The sequence below is a fragment of the Pleurodeles waltl genome, chromosome 5 (assembly GCF_031143425.1).
Source record: "Pleurodeles waltl isolate 20211129_DDA chromosome 5, aPleWal1.hap1.20221129, whole genome shotgun sequence".
Classification (NCBI taxonomy): Eukaryota; Metazoa; Chordata; class Amphibia; order Caudata; family Salamandridae; genus Pleurodeles; species Pleurodeles waltl.
The window spans coordinates 425,142,374-425,164,490 of NC_090444.1; the positions used below are offsets into that span (position 1 = coordinate 425,142,374).

The 22,117-nt window shown below is 43.5% G+C and overlaps 1 protein-coding gene across 4 annotated transcripts in view; it reads right to left on the bottom strand.

The window, feature by feature from the left end:
• The window catches only part of SPTBN1 (spectrin beta, non-erythrocytic 1), a 502,311-nt gene that overhangs the window by 67,465 nt on the left and 412,729 nt on the right, over window positions 1-22,117 (bottom strand). For all 4 annotated transcript variants that reach the window (XM_069234188.1, XM_069234189.1, XM_069234190.1 and 1 more), the window contains 3 exons: window positions 5,263-5,401; window positions 3,537-3,621; window positions 887-1,083 (listed from right to left, as the gene is read on the bottom strand). In XM_069234188.1, coding sequence (XP_069090289.1) covers window positions 887-1,083; window positions 3,537-3,621; window positions 5,263-5,401 — 421 coding nt within the window. The remainder of the gene's footprint in view (window positions 1-886; window positions 1,084-3,536; window positions 3,622-5,262; window positions 5,402-22,117) is intronic.

A 22,117-nucleotide genomic window follows, 5' to 3' on the forward strand; every position in this document is an offset into this window, starting at 1 on the left:
AGTGTAATGTGACAGTGTTGTCATGGTGCTCCTCTATGTTGCTTCAACTGTTCTGCAAGAGTTTAAAGTACATTAATTTCTGGGTCTTCCGGTCGGAAAAACATTATCAGTTGTGGTTTTAGCAAGCTTACGGCTGCACTGCTCATCTACATGCTGTGGATTTTCATTCTGAATTTTCATTCACAATCAGCACTCAGGCATGACTTATGGAAAATAAGGAGAAGTGGAACCCCATTTGATATACAATAAGTTAGGGGCAGGATTTTCATGCCCATGTACAAAGGATCAGGGAACAATTGGTGAATAATTACTTGCAAATCTGGTGCATATTTTCATAACTGACCTGTTAGCAATGTACATTGAAACAATGCAATAAAACTGGATAGATCATGTAGAAAGAGACTCAGAAAAAACATTTCAGATAGGATTCTGTTAGAAACTGGTTATTTATGCAAAGAGCCTCCTTCGCAATTAGACAAATGCAAAATGTTCTGCCAGTGTGTCCTAGCTCCAGTGATGAAGGAAAATGCCAGAGCACAAGTTTGAAAACCTTTATTCAGTATTGGTGCACTGTGACCCTTGCTAGAGAAGATCAATGGGACCAGTATAGGAAGGAAAAAGGAGACTAGTGGCACTAACTGTCGTAAAGCAAAGCATTCAAGGATCTTTCCAAAGTGGGCACAAACTTGGCTTAAGAGCAGTGGCGTAGGGTACTACTTTTGCAACCAAAGCACTCTATTTTCAGTTAAAGGTAGTGAAGTTCTGGATGTAAATAGTGAAAATTCAAAAAGACTGAGATAGTGAGAACATGCGCTGAGTACGCCATCATTAGAAATAAAGAAAGACATGACAACTTCAACAAAATAAGAAATACAATTGTACGCACTGTAGTCAATCTTTCCAGAGCTGAAAATCTCTCATCCCATGTAGCTACAGATTTCTCAAAAGCTTCATGCCTCTTGATTAGCTTTTCTACTTCGTCCACACTTTGACCAATCTCACGACTTGACAAGTACGGCTCCTGTCCCAGCAGCCAGGCTTCTGCTACACTGGCATCTCTCGAAAACTGGTGCACCTCCAGAACTGAGGAATTGATAAAAAAGTTATTCAACACAGAACAAAGAATGTTGTACATACAGTTATAATAAAATTACCAAGTACCTTAGAAAAAACGAGGTGCATCCCTTCAGAGCTCATGTAGAGTAAGGGATAGGTTGGTGTGTATTTAACTTTGACTAAAGACCTTCCAAAATTTGTTTTATCCGATGTCCCATTTTATCTCTATTCTTGAATGTCACACAGCCTTGAATATTTTGCAGTTCATTATAATCAACACTATTGATTTGTGAACCGATAGGTCAGGCCCACCCTTTGTGACCTTCACTCTTCATGTGTGACCCCTGTAAAAGTAGGGGTGCAAATAAAAGGCATACACATTGCATATAGGGGCAGACAAATAGGGGACTTTCCAAATTATGCTATGACTGGAAAGAGTTTGCCAAACCAGTGGAATATGTAGCACAGACTGTTCTGTTCCATTCAGGAAATATACTGTAACTGAAATGTGTCTCAACTCTTAGTAAAATACCAGTGTGCTATTAAGATCAATAACGAGATCATGCACCCACTGCTACAACTGCATTTTGTTCTATATAAACTCACCACAAGTGACTAAGAAGGATGTACACGTAACAATACAAGTACATATAAAATAGACAATCAGCAAACCAGCAAATTTCTAAATATATACCAAGTCTGTGGTAAACAGTGTGTGTGCATATATTTATACACATGTATACACACACATTTATGTACATATGCATATTTTTATATGCATATATATTTTTTTAAACTTGTACTTTATAAATTTAATAAAGAGCCATAACCTTGAAGCGATTTCAAAAATGGGGGAAAGTAACTTCTGTATACCAAAAGGTAGAGGTTTGCAAATAGCTAAAAGGTATTATTCTATATGTGCTTTCTGGAAACTTGGGGGTCTTGGGCTATACTAACATAAATACATCCTAGCGCGTGGCAACCACCAGAAAATAAATGTGTCAGCCAGTTAAAATGGAGGAATCGAGAGTCTGACTTAAAAGGTAACACAAGCAATTAAATTGATACAAACATAGGCAGGTGACAAGGGCTGGTGTAACTTTCTGGAACAGGGTTAGCGTATCTCTTGAAATCAGTCCAGCAGCAAAATGAAAAAAACTTCCTAGGAAATAATCGAGTTAGTGGTGCTAGCATTAACAAAATTATTGAATTCTATTTGAGAGACAAGTCTAAGACAGAGAAATTGAGGGAGTGCAAGGGTTGCAAAGGAGTAAAACCTGTACATTTGCCAGACCACAGCTGCAATATCGCTCTCTTCTTAAGAACTTACTGAAAAGAGTGGGATGGGTCAATATGATTGCATGCACTGCAATCTGGGTGGTTAGTGAAGGCATCCCAGAAGAGACGACAAAACAACATCTCCTGAAGGTTATCAACAAGTACATACAACAGATACATGCACTGGGATCCAACCAGAAAACATTTTAAGATGAAATGTAGGCACACAAATTAAAATGTTTTGTAAACATGCTGGTGGAAATGACTTGAAAGTTTTATAAGTACTCACAAGCACTTAAAGCATTTTGAAAAAGTGTGAAGTAACTCCTTAGAAAGAATCCTTATACATGGCCCCTATACTGCTATCCAAAGTACCGTCATCTGCAATTTGGGTATGGGCAATAGGCAGAACTGAATACATGACATGAGGATATATCCCTTAAATCAATCTAAAGGTATAAATTACCCTCGGTCGCACATCAACAACTGAGGGTGTGAGATCACAGACACAAATTGTGGTCACATATAATATGGAGGCCGATAGGTGATGTGCCAATCTTCTATGAAGGTACCAAAGGTAGTTGTTTGATTAATACATGCTCGCCCTTACAAACTATCCAAAACTTTGTTACATTTTCGGTCTCTTGCTCGTTTCAATGGTAGTCTCTTGATTTCAGATATGGAGAACAAATGTGAAGTATGTACTGCAAAAATAAAGCCACCAACGTGCATCTTGTTCATTCTTGAAAACCAATTCTAGGCACTATGAGGCAAACCACCATCCAGACCACTTCTGTTTTATAATGTGGGGCAACATGCAGATAAATATCTGCCCTCATGTAGTAAACGAGCACTGCAATGTGTAACAAACAGGTCATAAATGTATCTTGCTCTCACAATGACGCCTCAGGAAAGCCTATATGAGGTGCTGCTTCTCTTTTTAATTAAGGGGCACTTGATGCTCTATTCGGGAAGGTACTTTGAACACTATCAGCTATTACTGCCACAGTGACATTACTGAGATAAATTTCTACTCACTAGCGATGTAATATTTCATTACGCATGAGTAGTGAGTTCACACTCAGACTGTAGGAAGAAAGGCAGTGGGATGCTTTTACAGCGGTATCGGAGGCTTCAGCGGTTATAAAATATTTGCTGATAACATGCACGAACTGCAGATAAAAATAAATAAATGCCCTTACTCAGTCTAAGCCACTCCCATCGATCTTCCCACTTGTCAATCATTTCTTTTCGCTTCTCTGTCAGCTGCAATAACTTCTCCTTGATCTTTGTTTTAGGAAGAAAATCAAACAAGGTTAGAAAGGAATGAAGCCTACCAGAGCAGGGTCTGAATAGTTTTTTAATCCCACAAAAATAATTGATACGATTAAGACTAATTAAGGAAATCTATTTGTTGTGAAAGGCATGCAGTCCACTGTTTCCCAAAACTGAAGAATACTAAGTTTTCTCTTTTTTTTCTAAATTCACTAAGCTGTAGTGGGCACTTTGCATTCTGATCTGTATTCTGCATCTCCCCTCTGTAAACTAAGCTCTATATGCTCAAACACTACCCAGTACGTCATGCATCACTTCACAAACTACAGAATATGGGAATAATGATAGTTTTAACGAGACAATGGCGTTGCAGAGAACGTAAAATGATTGGTAGAAGCTCTCGGCTTCATGGACCAAACTTTCTCTTTCTATTTTTCTATGTTTTATTTAGAACACTGTCATGACAGGATACACAGTTATAACAGCATTGCTAGGCATGTGTTCAGAGTTGCACTGGTCATTAAAAACCCATCTCATCACAGGCTCGCTGTTGCAGCTCAGCACACAGAATTAATGAGGGTAGCAAGCAGCCTATAATATACATATGAAAATATGTGACAGACGTAGAAATCACCAAGCAGATATCCAATATGTCCCATTTCAAGAACAGGCTATTTTTTTTTTTCTTAGGGTTACTCTTTAGCACGGATCGGCAGTCTGATTTCAAAGGAGAGATCATCTAAAATCCCTCAATTTCTGAGACAAACATGTTGACCAAGAACGCTCCTAATCAAAAAGGCAATGCAAAAGAGGTACAGAGAAATGACACCAGAAATGTAGATTTGGATAGCTGATGCTGGTATTTACAAACAGGGCTGTTCTATGCTTACATTTGGACAGTGGAGTAATTCACATTTGCTTTTATTTTGTTCACTATTCCGCTAGGATCATCTGCAATTTTTCCCACATTTTCAACCTTCTTGTTTGACTAAGTACAGCTCCCTTTTACTAAATCTGGGCATGTCTTTTATATGAGGATATTATCTCTGTAAAAGGTACATGCCAGCATCACTGTTGCCACAAAAACCATCATAGACACTTCTTACATCAAGCCATCAGGAAACGGATGTTGGCAGGAATGACACTGTGCCAAGATGTTGGTACCACCAGGTTCCAATGGAAATGATTATGCTGATCTAAAAGCATACTAAGAATATATGGTATATAGAACCCGGAGTGGAACTTAATAAATTAAAGACACAAAATGCTCTGATTAAATGTAATGGTTGCACCACAAACAACACAGAAACAGTGAAACGTCAGCCCATTAAACAGAAAGTGGAAAGCAAACCAGAACCTGGCTCATTCCTAATCAAGTACCTACAATATCCATGAAAAATGATATTGGAGGGTAGATACCCGACATCCTGAGCAGGCGTGACAGGGTGTCCATGAAGATTTAATGAATGTTTCCTATTATATTTTAGAATAACCTCAACAAACGTTTAATTAAATAAGTAATAACATGCCTTAATATGTAAACACTCATACACATCTACACAGTTGTAATGACAAACCAAAAGGAAACCTAGAACTGGTCAACACATAAAAATCAACCTGGTGAGGGTGACCTGTGGCTAAGGTTTATATTACCTCCTCCGATGCGTAGTGTTTTCTTGCCAGTAGAGACTTGCCAAGTTCAATGCAGGTGGTAAAACTGTCATTACGAGCATCAATTTCTGCTTTGATGCCCTGATGATTGTTCATCAGTAATTCAACCGATGAAACATCCCTAAAATACCAAATGGATCACTTAAATACATGGTTCTGAATTACAGAGAGTATAATAGGATTTGGATCAGGAAATTGACCCATTAATATTCACTGATTAGCAGGAAGATATACTACCAAAGCATTACCTACGGAGAGGCACAGCAGAGGAGATTCCCCAAACTAAAGTTACTTACCAGTAATGGTGGTTCTGTCTGTTGCCACAGTCTTCACTCATAAAACACTTATTGTGTTAACAGTGGCCCAAAAATCAAGACAGTTGTAGTCACTCGCGCATGCACACCTATCCTTTCTGACAACAATGACGTATGTTCACCTGCAGAGGGTCCTCAGTTAAAAAAAAATATTATCAGCCAGTTTAGCTTTTTTTCAAACAGACATTGGCTGGAAACTCCTGCCTCCTCACTATTTATCGCTGCTTTAGTGAAGATCAGCTTAAGTACCCAGTCTCTGGAACTATTAGCATCTAAGATATGAGCACTGGCAATTTGCCTTATGGTTATGTCAGTGATAATTTGCCTTCCAAAGCAGAGAGAAATTAACAGCAGTGTGCTAATATCTCACTATAAGGATTGCACACGTCATCAATCAAGAAGGTATGATTGCATGGAACCTTCCAGACCTCAATAATAGAAATAAAGACAATACAAGTCAAAGAGACTGTGCACAGTACACGGATGGATATTCCTCTTTCAAAAAACATTTATTTTCTAAGAGGACAAGGTGATTGCATGTCAATTGGCAGAGGACTTACCTCATTTGGTTAAGGACTGTGACAAGGAAGACAGATGAAGTGGTAACAGTGGATTGCTAATTCTACTAATGGTTTGTTTGTTTGCCTGTGCCTTCTTTCTTATTCAGGTTTTTTCCCTCATCCCCCTCTCAGTTCATATTTAAGACTGCTCTGACCCGACTGGTCCTTGCTGATCACACAACTGATATCCAATGGCAACTTAACTTCCTCTCACAGGGCACTGAGGTAAAGGACTGAGAGTTTAAGGTCGAATTTCAATGGTGACTTCCTTGTCTGGGCCCTGAAGTGGTCAGAAACCCTGTCCTCCATCCTCACCAAACCTACTTCCCCGAGATCATCTTAAAAAAAGAAAACAAGTTACTTATCTGTAACTGCAGTTATCCAGTATTGGTATCTTTCATAGATTTACCTGCTTGAATCATTCCCCGTCGTCGAAATGGGAGTCCCATGACACCTTAGAAAAGTAGTATGTAAAACTATCAGACTATAATGGCACTAGACCGTAAGTTTAATAGCCTATGTCGTTGTTGGAAAGAAAAAAAAAAAAACGCACAAACTGAAGCAATGACCAATCAGGTGTAAGCGCCCTCTAGAACCCTCCAGAGAGAGAGACACACTCCTTCAGATTTTCAAGCACAAGAAGGAATAATACCCCGATCTACAAGGGGAGCCTCTCAGTGGAGGAGGATGGGTCGCATGTGAGTCTATGAAGGATACCAATGTTGGATAACTACAGTTACAAGTAAGTAACTTGTTTTCTTATCCAGTAATGGATCTTTCATACATTCACATGCTTGAATCAGGATAGCAAGCATTATTGTAAATAATTGAATACTTTGAGAGGATGGTGGGTATCACAGAATTTAAATTTGTAATTAAACCATATACAATACTTAGTGTGTTTTTAAAGATAAAGGTACATACATATAAATCCATACCTATACAGGTAGAAGTAGATCTGGCTAACATTGGAAGATACAGCAAGGCCTGTTCTGGCGAGGCTTTGAACGGGTGCAAGTCATTTTGTTGGCACCAAGAACAGAATCTTCTCCATTTTAATCTCTGTTTTATTTGTGCTTTTTGTGCTCGCTTTACGTATTGTGTGTCTGCATTCCTGAGTGATGTTCAGTTCTCACATTCATAGAATCAGGGAGCCAGGCATTTAAAGGCAGAGAAGCTGGTTCCGGATGTAGTATTCGACTCTGGTCCATTGACAGGAGTGGTCGCATCTGTGGAAGGCGTATTGATCTGGTTTCTGACATCAGAATGAGTTCCGCGTACCAGTGCTGTCTGGGCCATGGGAATTATGTAACAGTGTGCCCTTTTCATCTTGGTAAGGACTTTGGGAATACGTGGGAACAGGGGAATAAAGATTATGCATGAATCCCGGACCATCGCATCGAAAGGGCATTCCCCCACAACCCTGGGAAGGGGTATCCACTGGTGTAGAAATGTCATTGCAGTCTGTTGCGAAGAGATCCAGTGCTGGTTTTACCCATTGTGAAAATATTTTGTCCAACTGGGTTTGGTTCAGCTCCCATTTGTGGCAATTGTCTTTGGCACTGCTGAGAGTGTCCGCTAGAGTGTTGTGTACTCCTGAGAGGTGTTTGACTTTCAAGGAGATGCTGAGAGTTTTTAGCCAGTCCCATGGTTCCTGGGCTTCGAGAGTGAGTCTGAGAGATTTCGTGCCACCCTGTTTTTTGATATAATACATGCTGGTCGTATTGTCTGTTCAGATCAGAACCAAAGACCCTGTATTCTTGGAAAAAAAAGGCTTGCAGGGTGAGAAAAATGGCCTTGAGCTCTAGGCTGCTGATGAGCATATTCTGCTGATGTGCTTACCATTTACCCTGGATTTGTAGGCCTTGTAGCTGGCCTTCTCAGCTGTCCATTGAAGCATCCGTCGTAATGATGAAATCGAGAACCAATGGTAGAGAAGTAAGGCCTGGAGACAGATGATGCTTCTGAGACCTCAACTTTAAATGCATCTATCATCCTCGAGGTGATGGATATCAAGTCTTCAAAGCTGCCTCGAGACTGGGTCCATTGGAGCTGTAGTTCCTCCTGTAGTGGCCTCACCTTGAGGTGCGCGCATGGGATGAGGTCAATTGCTGAAGAGATCATGCCTATGAGCGACTTGAACAGTCTCACTGAAACTTTTTTTTTCTTGATAGTTTGTTGGTCAAGTCTGTTAGCCTCTTATCTTTTCTGCAAGAGGAAGGCTTTGTTTTATGTTGTATCCTGGAAAGCTCCGAGAAATGTCAGTTTGAGTAGGAACGGGTGAGGACAATTCCTTTGTTCACTGTGAGATCCAGTTTGCAAAAAAGCACAATGCAGGCTTTCATAGCTTTGAGAGTTTGTTGTAGAGTTGAAACTTGTAATAGCCAATCTTCTAGGTCAGGGAATACCTGATCACCTTGCTTTCTGAGAGCGGCTGCCACTGGTGCCAAGCACTTGGTAAAAATGCTGGGGGCTGACTTGAGGCCGAAAGGGAGGACTAAATTTGTAATGGTTACCAGCTACAATGAAGCGAGGTACTTGCGGTGTTCGGGATGAATGGAATGGAAAATGTCACTTACCCAGTGTACATCTGTTCGTGGCATGAGATGCTGCAGATTCACATGCTTTGCACATCCCGCCATCTAGTGTTGGGCTCGGAGTGTTACAAGTTGTTTTTCTTCGAAGAAGTCTTTCGAGTCACGAGATCGAGGGACTCCTCCCCTTTCGGCTCCATTGCGCATGGGCGTCGACTCCATCTTAGATTGTTTTCCCCGCAAAGGGTGAGGTAGGAGTTGTGTATTATAGTAATAGTGCCCATGCAATGGAGTGAATATGTATGTACATAATGTAGTTTAAAGTGCTATATTTACAAATGTTCAAGATCAACTTCGAAACGGCTACAGGCTCCCGGGGAGGCGGGTGGGCGCATGTGAATCTGCAGCGTCTCATGCCACGAACAGATGTAAACTGGGTAAGTGACATTTTCCGTTCAATGGCATGTGTAGCTGCAGATACACATGCTTTGCATAGACTAGTAAGCAGTTATCTCCCCAAAAGCGGTGGTTCAGCCTGTAGGAGTTGAAGTTGTTTGAAACAAAGTTCGTAGTACTGCTTGTCCTACTGTGGCTTGTTGTGCTGTTAACACATGAGGCGTAGACCATGTGGCTGCCTTACATATTTCAGTCATTGGAATGTTTCCTAGAAAGGCCATGGTAGCACCTTTCGTTCTAGTTGAGTGTGCCCTCGGTGTCATAGGCAGTTCTCTTTTTGCTTTGAGATAACAGGTTTGAATGCATTTAACTATCCATCTAGCAATGCCTTGTTTGGAAATTGGATTTCCTGTATGAGGTTTTTGGAAAGCAACAAATAATTGTTTTGTTTTCCGAATTTGTTTTGTTCTGTCAATGTAGTACATTAACGCTCTTTTGATGTCTAATGTATGTAGTGCTCTCTCAGCTACAGAATCTGGCTGTGGGAAGAACACTGGTAGTTCTACTGTTTGATTCAAGTGGAACGGTGATATGACTTTTGGTAAAAATTTGGATTTGTCCGTAGAACTACTTTATGCTAGTGTATTTGAATAAATGGTTCTTGTATGGTAAATGCTTGGATTTCACTGACTCTTCTTAGAGATGTGATGGCAATTAGAAATGCAACTTTCCATGTTAAATATTGCATTTCACATGAGTGCATGGGATCAAAAGGTGGCCCCATGAGTTGTGTTAAGACAATGTTGAGGTTCCATGAAGGAACTGGTGGTGTTCTTGGTGGTATAATTCTTTTTAGGCCTTCCATAAAGGCTTTTATGACTGGTATCCTAAACAGTGAAGATGAGTGGGTAATTTACAGGTAGGCTGAAATTGCAGTAAGATGTATCTTAATGGATGAAAAAGCTAGTTTTGACTTTTGCAAATGTAGCAAATAGCTTACGATGTCTTTAGCAGATGCGTTTAAGGGTTGAATTTGATTATTATGGCAATAATAAACAAACCTTTTCCACTTATTTGCATAGCAATGTCTAGTGGTTGGTTTTCTAGCTTGTTTTATGACTTCCATACATTCCTGTGTAAGGTCTAAGTGTCTGAACTCTAAGACTTCAGGAGCCAAATTGCTAGATTCAGCGATGCTGGATTGGGGTGTCTGATCTGTTGATTGTGTTGAGTTAACAGATCTGGTCTGTTTGGTAGTTTGATATGAGGCACTACTGAGAGGTCTAGTAGTGTTGTATACCAAGGTTGTCTTGCCCAAGTTGGTGCTATGAGTATGAGTTTGAGTTTGTTTTGACTCAACTTGTTTACTAGATATGGAAGGAGTGGGAGAGGGGGAAAAGTGTATGCAAATATCCCTGACCAACTCATCCATAACGCATTGCCCAGAGACTGATTTTGTGGGTACCTGGATGCGAAGTTTTGGCATTTTGCGTTTTCTTTTGTTGCAAACAGGTCTATTTGTGGTGTTCCCCAATTTTGGAAGTAAGTGTGTAGTACTTGGGGATGAATCTCCCATTCGTGGATCTGTTGGTGATCCCGAGAGAGATTGTCTGCTAATTGATTCTGTATCCCTGGAATGAACTGTGCTATTAGGCGAATGTGGTTGTGTATAGCCCAATGCCATATTTTCTGTGTCAGGAGACACAACTGTGTTGAGTGTGTTCCTCCCTGTTTGTTTAGGTAATACATTGTTGTCATGTTGTCTGTTTTGACAAGAATGTGTTTGTGGCTTATTATTGGTTGAAATGCTTTTAACGCTAGAAATACTGCCAATAGTTCTAAGTGATTTATGTGAAACTGTTTTTGCTGAGAGTCCCTGAATGCTGTGTTGATTGAGGTGTGCTCCCCACCCTATCATGGAGGCATCTGTAGTTATTACGTATTGAGGCAGTGGGTCTTGAAAAGGCCACCCTTGGTTTAAATTTATTTTGTTCCACCATTGAAGCGAGGTGTATGTTTGGCGGTCTATCAACACTAGATCTAGAAGTTGACCCTGTGCTTGTGACCATTGTAATGTTAGGCACTGTTGTAAGGGCCGCGTGTGCAATCTTGCGTTTGGGACAATGGCTATGCATGAGGACATCATGCCTAGGAGTTTCATTACTATTTTGACTTGTATTTTTTGGTTTGGATACATGACCTGTATTACATTGTGAAATGCTTGTACTCTTTGTGGACTTGGAGCGGCAATCGCTTTTGCTGTGTCGATTGTTGCCCCTAAGTATTGCTGTGTTTGACACGGCTGAAGGTGTGACTTTGTGTAGTTGATTGAGAAACCTAGTTTGTGTAGGGTTTCTATGACGTATTTTGTGTGTTGTAATGAAAATGTCACTTACCCAGTGTACATCTGTTCGTGGCATCAGTCGCAGTAGATTCGCATGTTTTGCAATAGCTCGCCATCTGGTGTTGGGCCGGAGTGTTACAAGGTGTTTTTCTTCGAAGAAGTCTTTCGAGTCACGGGACCGAGTGACTCCTCCTTTTGTCTCCATTGCGCATGGGCGTCGACTCCATCTTCGATTGTTTTTCCCCGCAGAGGGTGAGGTAGGAGTTGAATTGTAGTAATAGTGCCCATGCAATGGAGTGACTAAGTATGCACCTATTTAAGGTTGAGATGATACATATATAAATAGTTGAAGGTAACTTCCAAACTGCTACAGGCTCCCGGGGAGGCGGGTGGGCACATGCGAATCTACTGCGACTGATGCCACGAACAGATGTACACTGGGTAAGTGACATTTTCAGTTCGATGGCATCTGTCGCTGTAGATACGCATGTTTTGCATAGACTAGTAAGCAGTTATCTCCCCAAAAGCGGTGGATCAGCCTGTAGGAGTGGAAGTAGTCTGAAATAATGTTCTTAATACGGCTTGACCTACTGTGGCTTGTTGTGCGGATAACACGTCTACACAGTAGTGCTTGGTGAATGTGTGAGGCGTAGACCATGTGGCTGCCTTACATATTTCTTGCATTGGGATGTTTCCTAGAAAGGCCATGGTAGCACCTTTCTTTCTGGTTGAGTGTGCCCTTGGTGTAATGGGCAGCTGTCGTTTAGCTTTAAGGTAGCAGATTTGGATGCATTTAACTATCCATCTGGCTATACCTTGTTTTGATATTGGGTTTCCTGCATGAGGTTTTTGAAATGCAATAAATAGTTGTTTAGTCTTTCTGATGTTTTTTGTTCTGTCAATGTAATACATCAATGCTCTTTTGACATCTAATGTATGTAGTGCCCTTTCAGCTACGGTATCTGGCTGTGGAAAGAACACTGGAAGTTCCACTGTTTGATTTAGATGGAACGGTGAAATAACCTTTGGCAAAAATTTAGGATTGGTCCTTAGGACGACCTTATTCTTGTGTAGTTGTATAAAAGGTTCCTGTATTGTAAACGCCTGAATCTCGCTTACTCTTCTTAGGGAAGTAATGGCGATGAGAAATGCCACCTTCCAGGTTAGGAACTGTATTTCGCAGGAGTGCATGGGTTCAAAAGGTGGACCCATAAGTCTAGTTAGGACAACATTTAGGTTCCATGAAGGAACAGGTGGTGTTCTTGGTGGTATAATTCTCCTAAGGCCCTCCATGAATGCTTTAATGACTGGCATCTTATATAGGGAAGTTGAATAGGTAGTCTGCAGGTATGCAGATATTGCTGCAAGGTGTATTTTAATGGAAGAGAAAGCCAGGTTAGATTTTTGTAAGTGAAGCAAGTAACCCACTACATGTTCTGGAGTTGTGTGTAATAGTTGTATTTGATTACTATGGCAGTAGCAAACAAACCTCTTCCATTTACTTGCATAGCAGTGCCTGGTGGATGGCCTTCTGGCTTGTTTTATGACTTCCATACATTCTTGGGTAAGTTGTAAGTGCCCGAATTCTAGGATTTCAGGAGCCAGATTGCTAGATTCAGCGATGCTGGATCTGGGTGTCTGATCTTTTGGTTGTGCTGTGTCAACAGATCTGGCCTGTTGGGCAATTTGATGCAGGGTACTACTGATAGGTCTAGCAGCGTTGTGTACCAGGGTTGCCTTGCCCAAGTTGGTGCTATTAATATGAGTTTGAGTTTGTTTTGACTGAGTTTGTTTACCAGGTAAGGAAGGAGAGGGAGAGGAGGAAAAGCGTAAGCAAATATCCCTGACCAGTTCATCCATAGGGCATTGCCTTGGGACTGTTTGTGTGGGTATCTGGATGCGAAGTTTTGGCATTTTGCGTTCTCCTTTGTCGCAAACAAGTCTATCTGAGGTGTTCCCCAGAGTCTGAAATAAGTGTTCAGAATTTGGGGGTGAATTTCCCATTCGTGGACCTGTTGGTGATCTCGAGAGAGATTGTCTGCGAGTTGATTTTGGATCCCTGGTATAAATTGTGCTATTAGGCGAATTTGGTTGTGAATTGCCCAACGCCAAATCTTTTGTGCTAGCAGGCTTAACTGCGTGGAGTGCGTCCCCCCTTGCTTGTTTAGATAATACATTGTTGTCATGTTGTCTGTTTTGACGAGAATGTATTTGTGAACTATTATTGGTTGGAAAGCTTTTAGTGCTTGAAAAACTGCTAGAAGTTCTAGGTGATTTATATGCAGTTTTGTTTGATGTACGTTCCATTGTCCTTGTATGCTGTGTTGATGGAGGTGTGCTCCCCACCCTGTCATGGAAGCATCTGTTGTTATTACGTATTGTGGCACTGGGTCTTGGAAAGGCCGCCCTTTGTTTAAATTTATGGTGTTCCACCACAGAAGCGAGAGGTAAGTTTGGCGGTCTATTAACACCAGATCTAGAAGGTGACCCTGTGCTTGTGACCATTGTGATGCTAGGCACTGTTGTAAGGGCCTCATGTGCAGTCTTGCGTTTGGGACAATGGCTATGCATGAAGACATCATGCCTAGGAGTTGTAGTATCATCTTTGCTTGTATCCTTTGTGTTGGATACATGCGTTGTATGATGGTGTTGAAATTTTTAATTCTTTGTGGACTTGGAGTGGCTACTCCTTTTGATGTGTCTATTATGGCTCCCAGGTATTGTTGTACCTTGCGCGGCAGAATTTTGGATTTTATGAAATTGACGGTGAACCCTAGTTTGAAGAGGGTTTGTATGATATGATTTGTGTGATTTGAGCACTCTATTAACGAATGGGCCTTGATTAGCCAGTCGTCTAGATATGGGAACACATGTATTTGCTGCCTTCTTATGTGTGCAGCGACCACCGCTAGACATTTGGTAAAGACTCTTGGTGCGGTTGTTAATCCGAAAGGCAGTACCTTGAATTGGTAATGTATTCCCTTGAATACAAACCTTAGTTATTTCCTGTGCGATGGGTGTATTGGTATATGGAAATAAGCATCCTTGAGGTCTAAAGTTGCTATGTAGTCGTGTAGTTTTAGCAATGGCAATACTTCTTGTAGTGTGACCATGTGAAAGTGGTCTGATTTGATGAAAGTGTTCACTACTCTGAAGTCTAGGATTGGTCTCAGCGTTTTGTCCTTCTTTGGTATCAGAAAGTACAGTGAGTAAACTCCTGTGTTTATTTGTGTGTTTGGCACTAATTCGATTGCATTCTTTTGCAATAGTGCCTGCACTTCTATCTCCAGGAGATTGGAATGGTGTGTTGTCAAATTTTGTGCTTTTGGTGGTATGTTTGGAGGGAATTGTAGAACTTCTATGCAATAACCATGTTGGATAATTGCTAGAACCCAAGTGTCTGTAGTGATTTCCTCCCATGCTTTGTAATAATGACTTATTCTTCCCCCCACTGGTGTTGTGTGGAGGGGGTGAGTGACATGTGAGTCACTGTTTAGTAGTAGGGGTTTTGGGGCTCTGAAATCTTCCTCTATTCCTAGGGAATTGCCCTCCTCTATATTGTCCCCGAAAACCTCCTCTATACTGTCCCTGGTAACTGGACGGTGTTGCTTGTGAGGTGCTGGCTTGTGTGCTCTGACCCCGAAACCCCCCTCGAAAGGGTGTTTTACGGAATGTGCTGTAATTGCCTCTGCTCTGCGGGGAGTAGAGTGCGCCCATGGCTTTGGCAGTGTCCGTATCTTTTTTGAGTTTCTCAATCGCTGTGTCCACTTCTGGACCGAACAGTTCTTTTTCGTTAAAAGGCATATTGAGAACTGCTTGTTGAATCTCTGGTTTAAATCCAGACGTTCGGAGCCATGCATGCCTTCTGATAGTTACAGATGTATTAATTGTCCGTGCAGCTGTATCTGCAGCGTCCATGGAGGAGCGGATCTGGTTGTTGGAAATGGTCTGTCCCTCCTCAACCACTTGTTTTGCCCTATTTTGTAAGTCCTTGGGCAGATGTTCAATGAGATGTTGCATCTCGTCCCAGTGGGCTCTGTCATAGCGCGCAAGTAGTGCCTGGGAGTTCACGATGCGCCACTGGTTTGCAGCTCGTGCTGCGACTCTCTTACCAGCTGCATCGAACTTGCGGCTTTCTTTATCTGGGGGTGGTGCATCTCCAGATGTGTGGGAGTTGGCCCTTTTCCTAGCTGCTCCTACAACGACAGAGTCTGGTGGCAGCTGTGTAGTGATGAAAACCGGGTCTGTAGGAGGCGCCTTATACTTTTTTTCCACCCTTGGTGTGATAGCCCTACTCTTGACCGGCTCCTTAAAGATTTCTTTTGCGTGCCGGAGCATACCAGGGAGCATAGGCAGGCTTTGGTATGAGCTGTGGGTGGAGGAGAGTGTGTTGAATAAAAAATCATCCTCGACCTGTTCTGAGTGGAGGCTTACGTTGTGAAATTGTGCTGCTCTAGCCACCACTTGAGAATACGCGGTGCTGTCCTCTGGTGGAGATGGCTTCGTAGGGTATGCCTCCGGACTGTTATCTGACACTGGGGCGTCGTATAGGTCCCATGCGTCTTGATCTTGGTCACCCTGGCTTATGGTGGTGTGAGCTGGGGAGTGTGATGGAGTTTGTGCTGGTGAGACGTTAATCACGGGCGGAGGAGAGGGTGGTGGGGTAACTCTTTTCACCACTTTTGGTTGTGGTGTCTGTTCAGTTTGGAACTCCAACCTTCTCTTTCTTCTAATGGGGGGAAGGGTGCTTATTTTTCCTGTCCCCTGCTGTATGAAAATACGCTTTTGCGTATGGTCCACATCAGTTGATTGTAGCTCTTCCTCAAACCTATGCTTTTGCATTTGGGAGGTTAGCGAGTGCTCTTCTGTATAAGAGCCTGAAGCTGGGTCGCTTGCAGTTTGTTTCGGCACCGAAACCCTGTCTGCGTGTTTTTTCGGCTCCGAGGTGACTTTTTTCTTTTTCGGGGCCGAAACCTCTCGGCGTCGATCTTCTTCGGTGCCGCTGTCTCGGCGTCGAGCCGTGTCCACACCGGCATCTCGGTGTCGAGGCTTGTCTCCAGCACTTTCTCGGTCCCGAGAAGGCTGCGTGCCGGTGTCTCGACCGGAGTCGGACGATCTCGGCACTGTTTGGGCCTTTTTCGGTGCCGACGGTCGGTCACCGAATTTATGGGTGGAGCCATGGCCTGATGGCAGTGGCATCCCCTGGGCCTTGTAAATCTTCCTCTGTGTGGTTTTCGACGTCTTACTCACGGTTTGTGTATCGTCGAATCCTTCGGAGTCTGAGTCTTGGATCGAGAAGGTACCTTCCTCTTCTTGTTCCTCGAACTCTCGGTGGGCTGTCGGCGCGGACGCCATCTGAAGTCTTCTGGCTCGACGGTCTCGGAGTGTTTTTCGGGACCGGAACGCACGACAGGCCTCGCAGGTGTCTTCACTGTGCTCAGGTGACAGGCACAGGTTACAGACCAAGTGTTGGTCTGTATAGGGGTATTTATTGTGGCATTTGGGGCGAAACGGAACGGGGTCCGTTCCATCGGCGTTCTTCAGCACGCGGTCGGGCCGACCAGGCCCCGACGGGGGATCGAAAAACTACCCCGAAGGGCACCGGAGCTCTTCGATCTTCGATGCGGTGTTGAATCTAACTACGCCGATCCCGAACGCGACAATACCGACGAAAATCTTCCGAAATTAACTATTTTTCCGTTCCGAAACTCGGAGCGACAGGAACACGTCCGAACCCGATGGCGGAAAAAAAACAATCGAAGATGGAGTCGACGCCCATGCGCAATGGAGACAAAAGGAGGAGTCACTCGGTCCCGTGACTCGAAAGACTTCTTCGAAGAAAAACAACTTGTAACACTCCGGCCCAACACCAGATGGCGAGCTATTGCAAAACATGCGTATCTACAGCGACAGATGCCATCGAACACACCGTTCTAGTGTGTTGGTTTTGATTAACCAATCGTCTAGGTACGGGAACACATGTATTTGCTGGCTTCTGATATGCGCAGCTACTACTGCCAGGCATTTTGTAAAAACTCTTGGTGCAGTTGTTATTCCGCATGGCAACACCTTGAATTGGTAATGCACCCCTTGGAATACAAATCTTAGGTACTTTCTGTGTGAAGGATGTATTGGTATATGGAAACATGCATCCTTTAGGTCTAGTGTTGTCATATAGTCTTGTTGTTTGAGCAGTGGGATTACGTCTTGTAATGTCACCATGTGAAAGTGGTCTGATTTGATGTAGGTATTTAATGTTCTGAGATCTAATATAGGTCTCAGTGTTTTGTCCTTTTTGGGTATGAGAAAGTACAGAGTAAACTCCTGTTCCTTTCTGTTGAATTGGTACTAATTCTATTGCTCCTTTTTGTAGCAATGCCAGGACCTCTAGTCCTAGAAGATCCATGTGTTGTTTTGACATATTGCGTGTTTTCGGTGGAACGTTTGGAGGGAATCTGAAAAATTCTATGCAATAACCATGCTGGATAATTGCCAGTACCCAAGTGTCTGTTGTTATCTCCTCCCAATGTTTGTAAAAATTGCTTAGTCTCCCCCCCCACAGGTGTTATGGATTTGTGACTTGGAAGTCACTGCTTGTTTTGAGGAGCTTTGGAACTTCCCTCTATTCTTTTGGAATTGTCCCCCTCTATATTGTCCCCGAAAACTTTCCCACTGATATTGACTTTGATAAGTGGGCCTTGTTTGTGAGGTTGTGGGTTCTGTAGCTTGTCCTCGAAACCCCCCTCTAAACTGTGTTTTGCGAAATGTGCCTCTGCTCTGTGGGGAGTAGAGTGCGCCCATGGCTTTGGCCGTATCAGTGTCTTTTTTAAGTTTTCCTATAGCAGTGTCCACCTCCGGCCCAAACAACTGCTGTCCATTAAAAGGCATATTCAGCACGGCTTGTTGTATTTCCGGCTTGAATCCTGACGTACGCAACCATGCGTGTCTCCTTATTGTTACTGCAGTATTTACTGTCCTTGCAGCTGTATCTGCTGCATCCATTGCTGACCGTATCTGATTATTTGAGATACTTTGTCCTTCCTCCACCACTTGTTGTGCCCTTTTTTGGAACTCTTTGGGTAAGTGTTCTATGAAATGCTGCATTTCATCCCAATGAGCCCTATCATACCTTTCCAGAAGTGCTTTTGAGTTGGCAATGCGCCATTGGTTTGCTGCTTGTGCTGCAACCCTTTTCCCTGCAGCGTCAAATTTGCGACTCTCCTTGTCTGGAGGTGGTGCGTCTCCCGAGGTGTGAGAGTTTGCTCTCTTGCGAGCTGCCCCTACTACCACAGAGTCTGGTGTTAATTGCTGTGTGATATACACAGGATCTGTAGGCGGTGGCTTGTACTTTTTCTCCACCCTTGGAGTTATGGCCCTGCCCTTCACAGGCTCCTGAAACACCTGTTTGGAGTGTTTTAGCATTCCAGGTAGCATAGGTAAGCTCTGGTATTGGCTATGAGTGGAGGATAGTGTATTAAACAAAAAGTCATCCTCAATCGGTTCTGCATGCAAGGTGACATTATGAATAGCTGCTGCCCTTGAGACCACCTGCGTGTAGGATGTACTGTCCTCAGGTGGGGACGGTCTTGCTGGGTAACAGTCTGGGCTGTTATCCGATACTAGTGCATCATAAAGGTCCCATGCGTCTGGATCGTCCTGACTCATTGCAGTATGCGTTGGGGATTGTTGCATCAGTGGTGGAGTGACTACCGGTGATGTGTGCATTGATGGTGGTGGAGATGGTGGCGGAGTTGTCTGTCTTGCCACCTTTGCCTGTGGCTGCTTGTCCTTTTCTTGAAAGGCAAGTCTTCTTTTCATCTTAATTGGGGGAAGAGTGCTTATCTTCCCTGTGTCCTTTTGAATGTGGAGCCTCCTTTGAGTGTAGTCTGGCTCCATTGATTCTAGTTCTTGTCTGAACTTATGTCCTGGCATTTGGGAGGACAATCCCTGTTCCTCTGTGTAGGAACCTGATTTCGGTTCAGAGGCTGGATGTTTCGGAATGGAAACTTTTCGGTAGCCTTTTTTGGCTCTGACAACACTTTCTTTATTTTCGGCGTTGTGATCTCTCGGTGCCAACCCATTTCGGTGCCGCTGTCTCGGTGCCGAACTTGCTCGGAGCCGCTGTCTCGGGCTCGATATTGCTGTGTGCCGGTATCTCGACCGGAGTCGGATGACTTCAACACAAGCGTGCCCTTTTTCGGTGCCGATGATCGCTCACCTATTTTTCGGGTTAAGCCATGGCCTGTTGGCGGTGGCGTCCCCTGGGCTTTTGTGGTCTTCTCGTGAGTTTTATGTTTCGACGTCTTACTCACGGTTTTAGGCGTTTCTTCGGGATCAAGCTTGTCCGAGTCCGACTCCTGGATGGAGAAGCTTTCCTCTTCCTCCTCCAAATGCCTTTGTCCTGTCGGCGCCGACGCCATTTGCAGTCTTCTCGCTCTTCGGTCTCTTAATGTCTTCCTCGACCGAAACGCTCAACAGGCTTCACAAGTATCTTCTTTGCGTTCTGAAGACAATCACAAGTTACAGACCAGATGCTGATCTGTATACGGATACTTGTGACATTTTGGCAGAAGCGTAATGGGGTCCGTTCCATCAGCCTTGAAGAGACACGTGGCCGGGACGACCAGGCCGCGACGGGGGATCGAAAAACCCCTAAGGGCCACCGGAGCTCTTCAAAAGTCGGTGTCGATCTGTAGTAACTAACCCGATACCGAACGCAAACAATACCGTCGAATTTTCTGAGATTCTAACTAACTTTCCGAACCGAAACACGGAGCGAAAAGGAACACGTCCGAACCCGATGGCGGAAAAAAAACAATCTAAGATGGAGTCGACGCCCATGCGCAATGGAGCCGAAAGGGGATGAGTCCCTCGATCTCGTGACTCGAAAGACTTCTTCGAAGAAAAACAACTTGTAACACTCCGAGCCCAACACTAGATGGCGGGATGTGCAAAGCATGTGTATCTGCAGCTACACATGCCATCGAACATATGAAAACATGCATCCTCCAAAATCTAGTGATGTCATGCAGTCTCTGCTGTTCAGCAGGTGAAGGATGTCTGAAAGAGTAGTCATTCAAAAGGATTGTTAGCAGAGATAAGTGTTCAGCTTTCTGAGATCGAAGATCGGTCTTTATTTCCCTGATTTCTTGTGTATAAAGAAAAAATGGGAGTAGAATTTTCCCCTCTTTGTTCCATTGGGACTTTAACACCCCTCCCCACCACCCACCTTGGAATGCAAAAGTACAGCTTCTTTTCTTAGAAAGTGAAGATGAGGGGGTGCAAACCCCTTGGTGGATTGTGTGGTGGTTTCTCTATAAACTCCAAGGTGTGACCGTAGGTGACTAGGTCCAATACCCATTGGTCTGATGTGATATTTTTCCAATGACTGACATGTTTGGAAATGTTCGCACCTACGGGGTGAGAGGAGGGTGGTGTAACTTGTACCTCGCTTGGATCATTGTTTGAGACCTATGCCTCTGGCCTGATGTGTTGATCTTCAACAGGTTCCTTGCTTGGAGAAACCAGCTGTCGATAAACTTGTGTTGACCTGTATTGAGGCTAATAGGGCCGGTACTGCTGTGAATGCTGGTTATGTTCCGCTGAAGGTGAAAAAACCTCGACCTTGTGTGCCTTGAAAGGGCAACTTTCTATATTGGAAGGTTCCGATGGACTTGGCCCTATCAGTATCTATCTTAATGGCAAAGAGGATTTCATCGATACGCTTGCCAAAAAGTGTGTTCCCATCATAGGCCATATCTAATATTTTTGGATTGAACTTCAGGCCTAAATAAGGTTGCTTTAAGCCATTCCTGGAATTGCAAGACGGCTGCACCCGCAAGTAGCCTGAAGCTTGTGGAGGCGATATCCATGGCGCAATCATTCTCAGAAGAGGGGCGCTCATTCTCTTGGAGTATCTTTCTTGCCCCAGGCCTACTGTCTAATTGAATAAGGGGAATTATGTTTTTGATGTGCGACCACATCTGTCGATGATAGCGGGCCAGAATGGCTAAGGAATTGGCAGCTCTGACAGCTGACATGATGGAAAATCTTTTTCCTATAGTGTCTGTCTAGGTGCATCCGTCTCTACCTGGTGGCAATGATATGGGGAAGGACTGATTCTTTGAACTTCTCTGTACTGCTTGGGAAACGACAGAGTTTGGTTTGGGATGCCTCATCAGGCATGCAGCGGAATCTTTTGGTGCTCTGTACTTTTTGTCAGTGCTCCGCAGAACCGCTGACACAGTAGCAGGGTTTTTCACAAATTTTTATATCCTCTTGCAAGATGTAGTCAATGATGGGTAATGACCTGACAGATTTTCTTGCCCAGTCTTTAAAATCATAAGAAAGCAGTCAGACTGCTTGGCCGCTATGGGAAGGTGGAACCGTTCTGTTGCTCTTTCCAAAAGACTATGAAATCCTCCAATGTCCTCTGGAGGAGAGTCAACAGGCTGATGTTGAGGTGGAGATGGTGTGGGAATGACAAGCATCCAGTTGAGGTGGAGGGCCTTGAATCTCACTCTCCTCTCTCTCCTCGTCATCAGAGGAGGAAGGGTCGTCCCTAGGTAGTGGAGATACACAGGACGGAGGTGTCATCCTGGTGGTGGCAGGTGGTGGAAAGCTTGGTGGAGCTGGTTAAACAGGCCATGGTGATATTACCTGTCACTTCTCTGGCTCTAGAGGGAAATA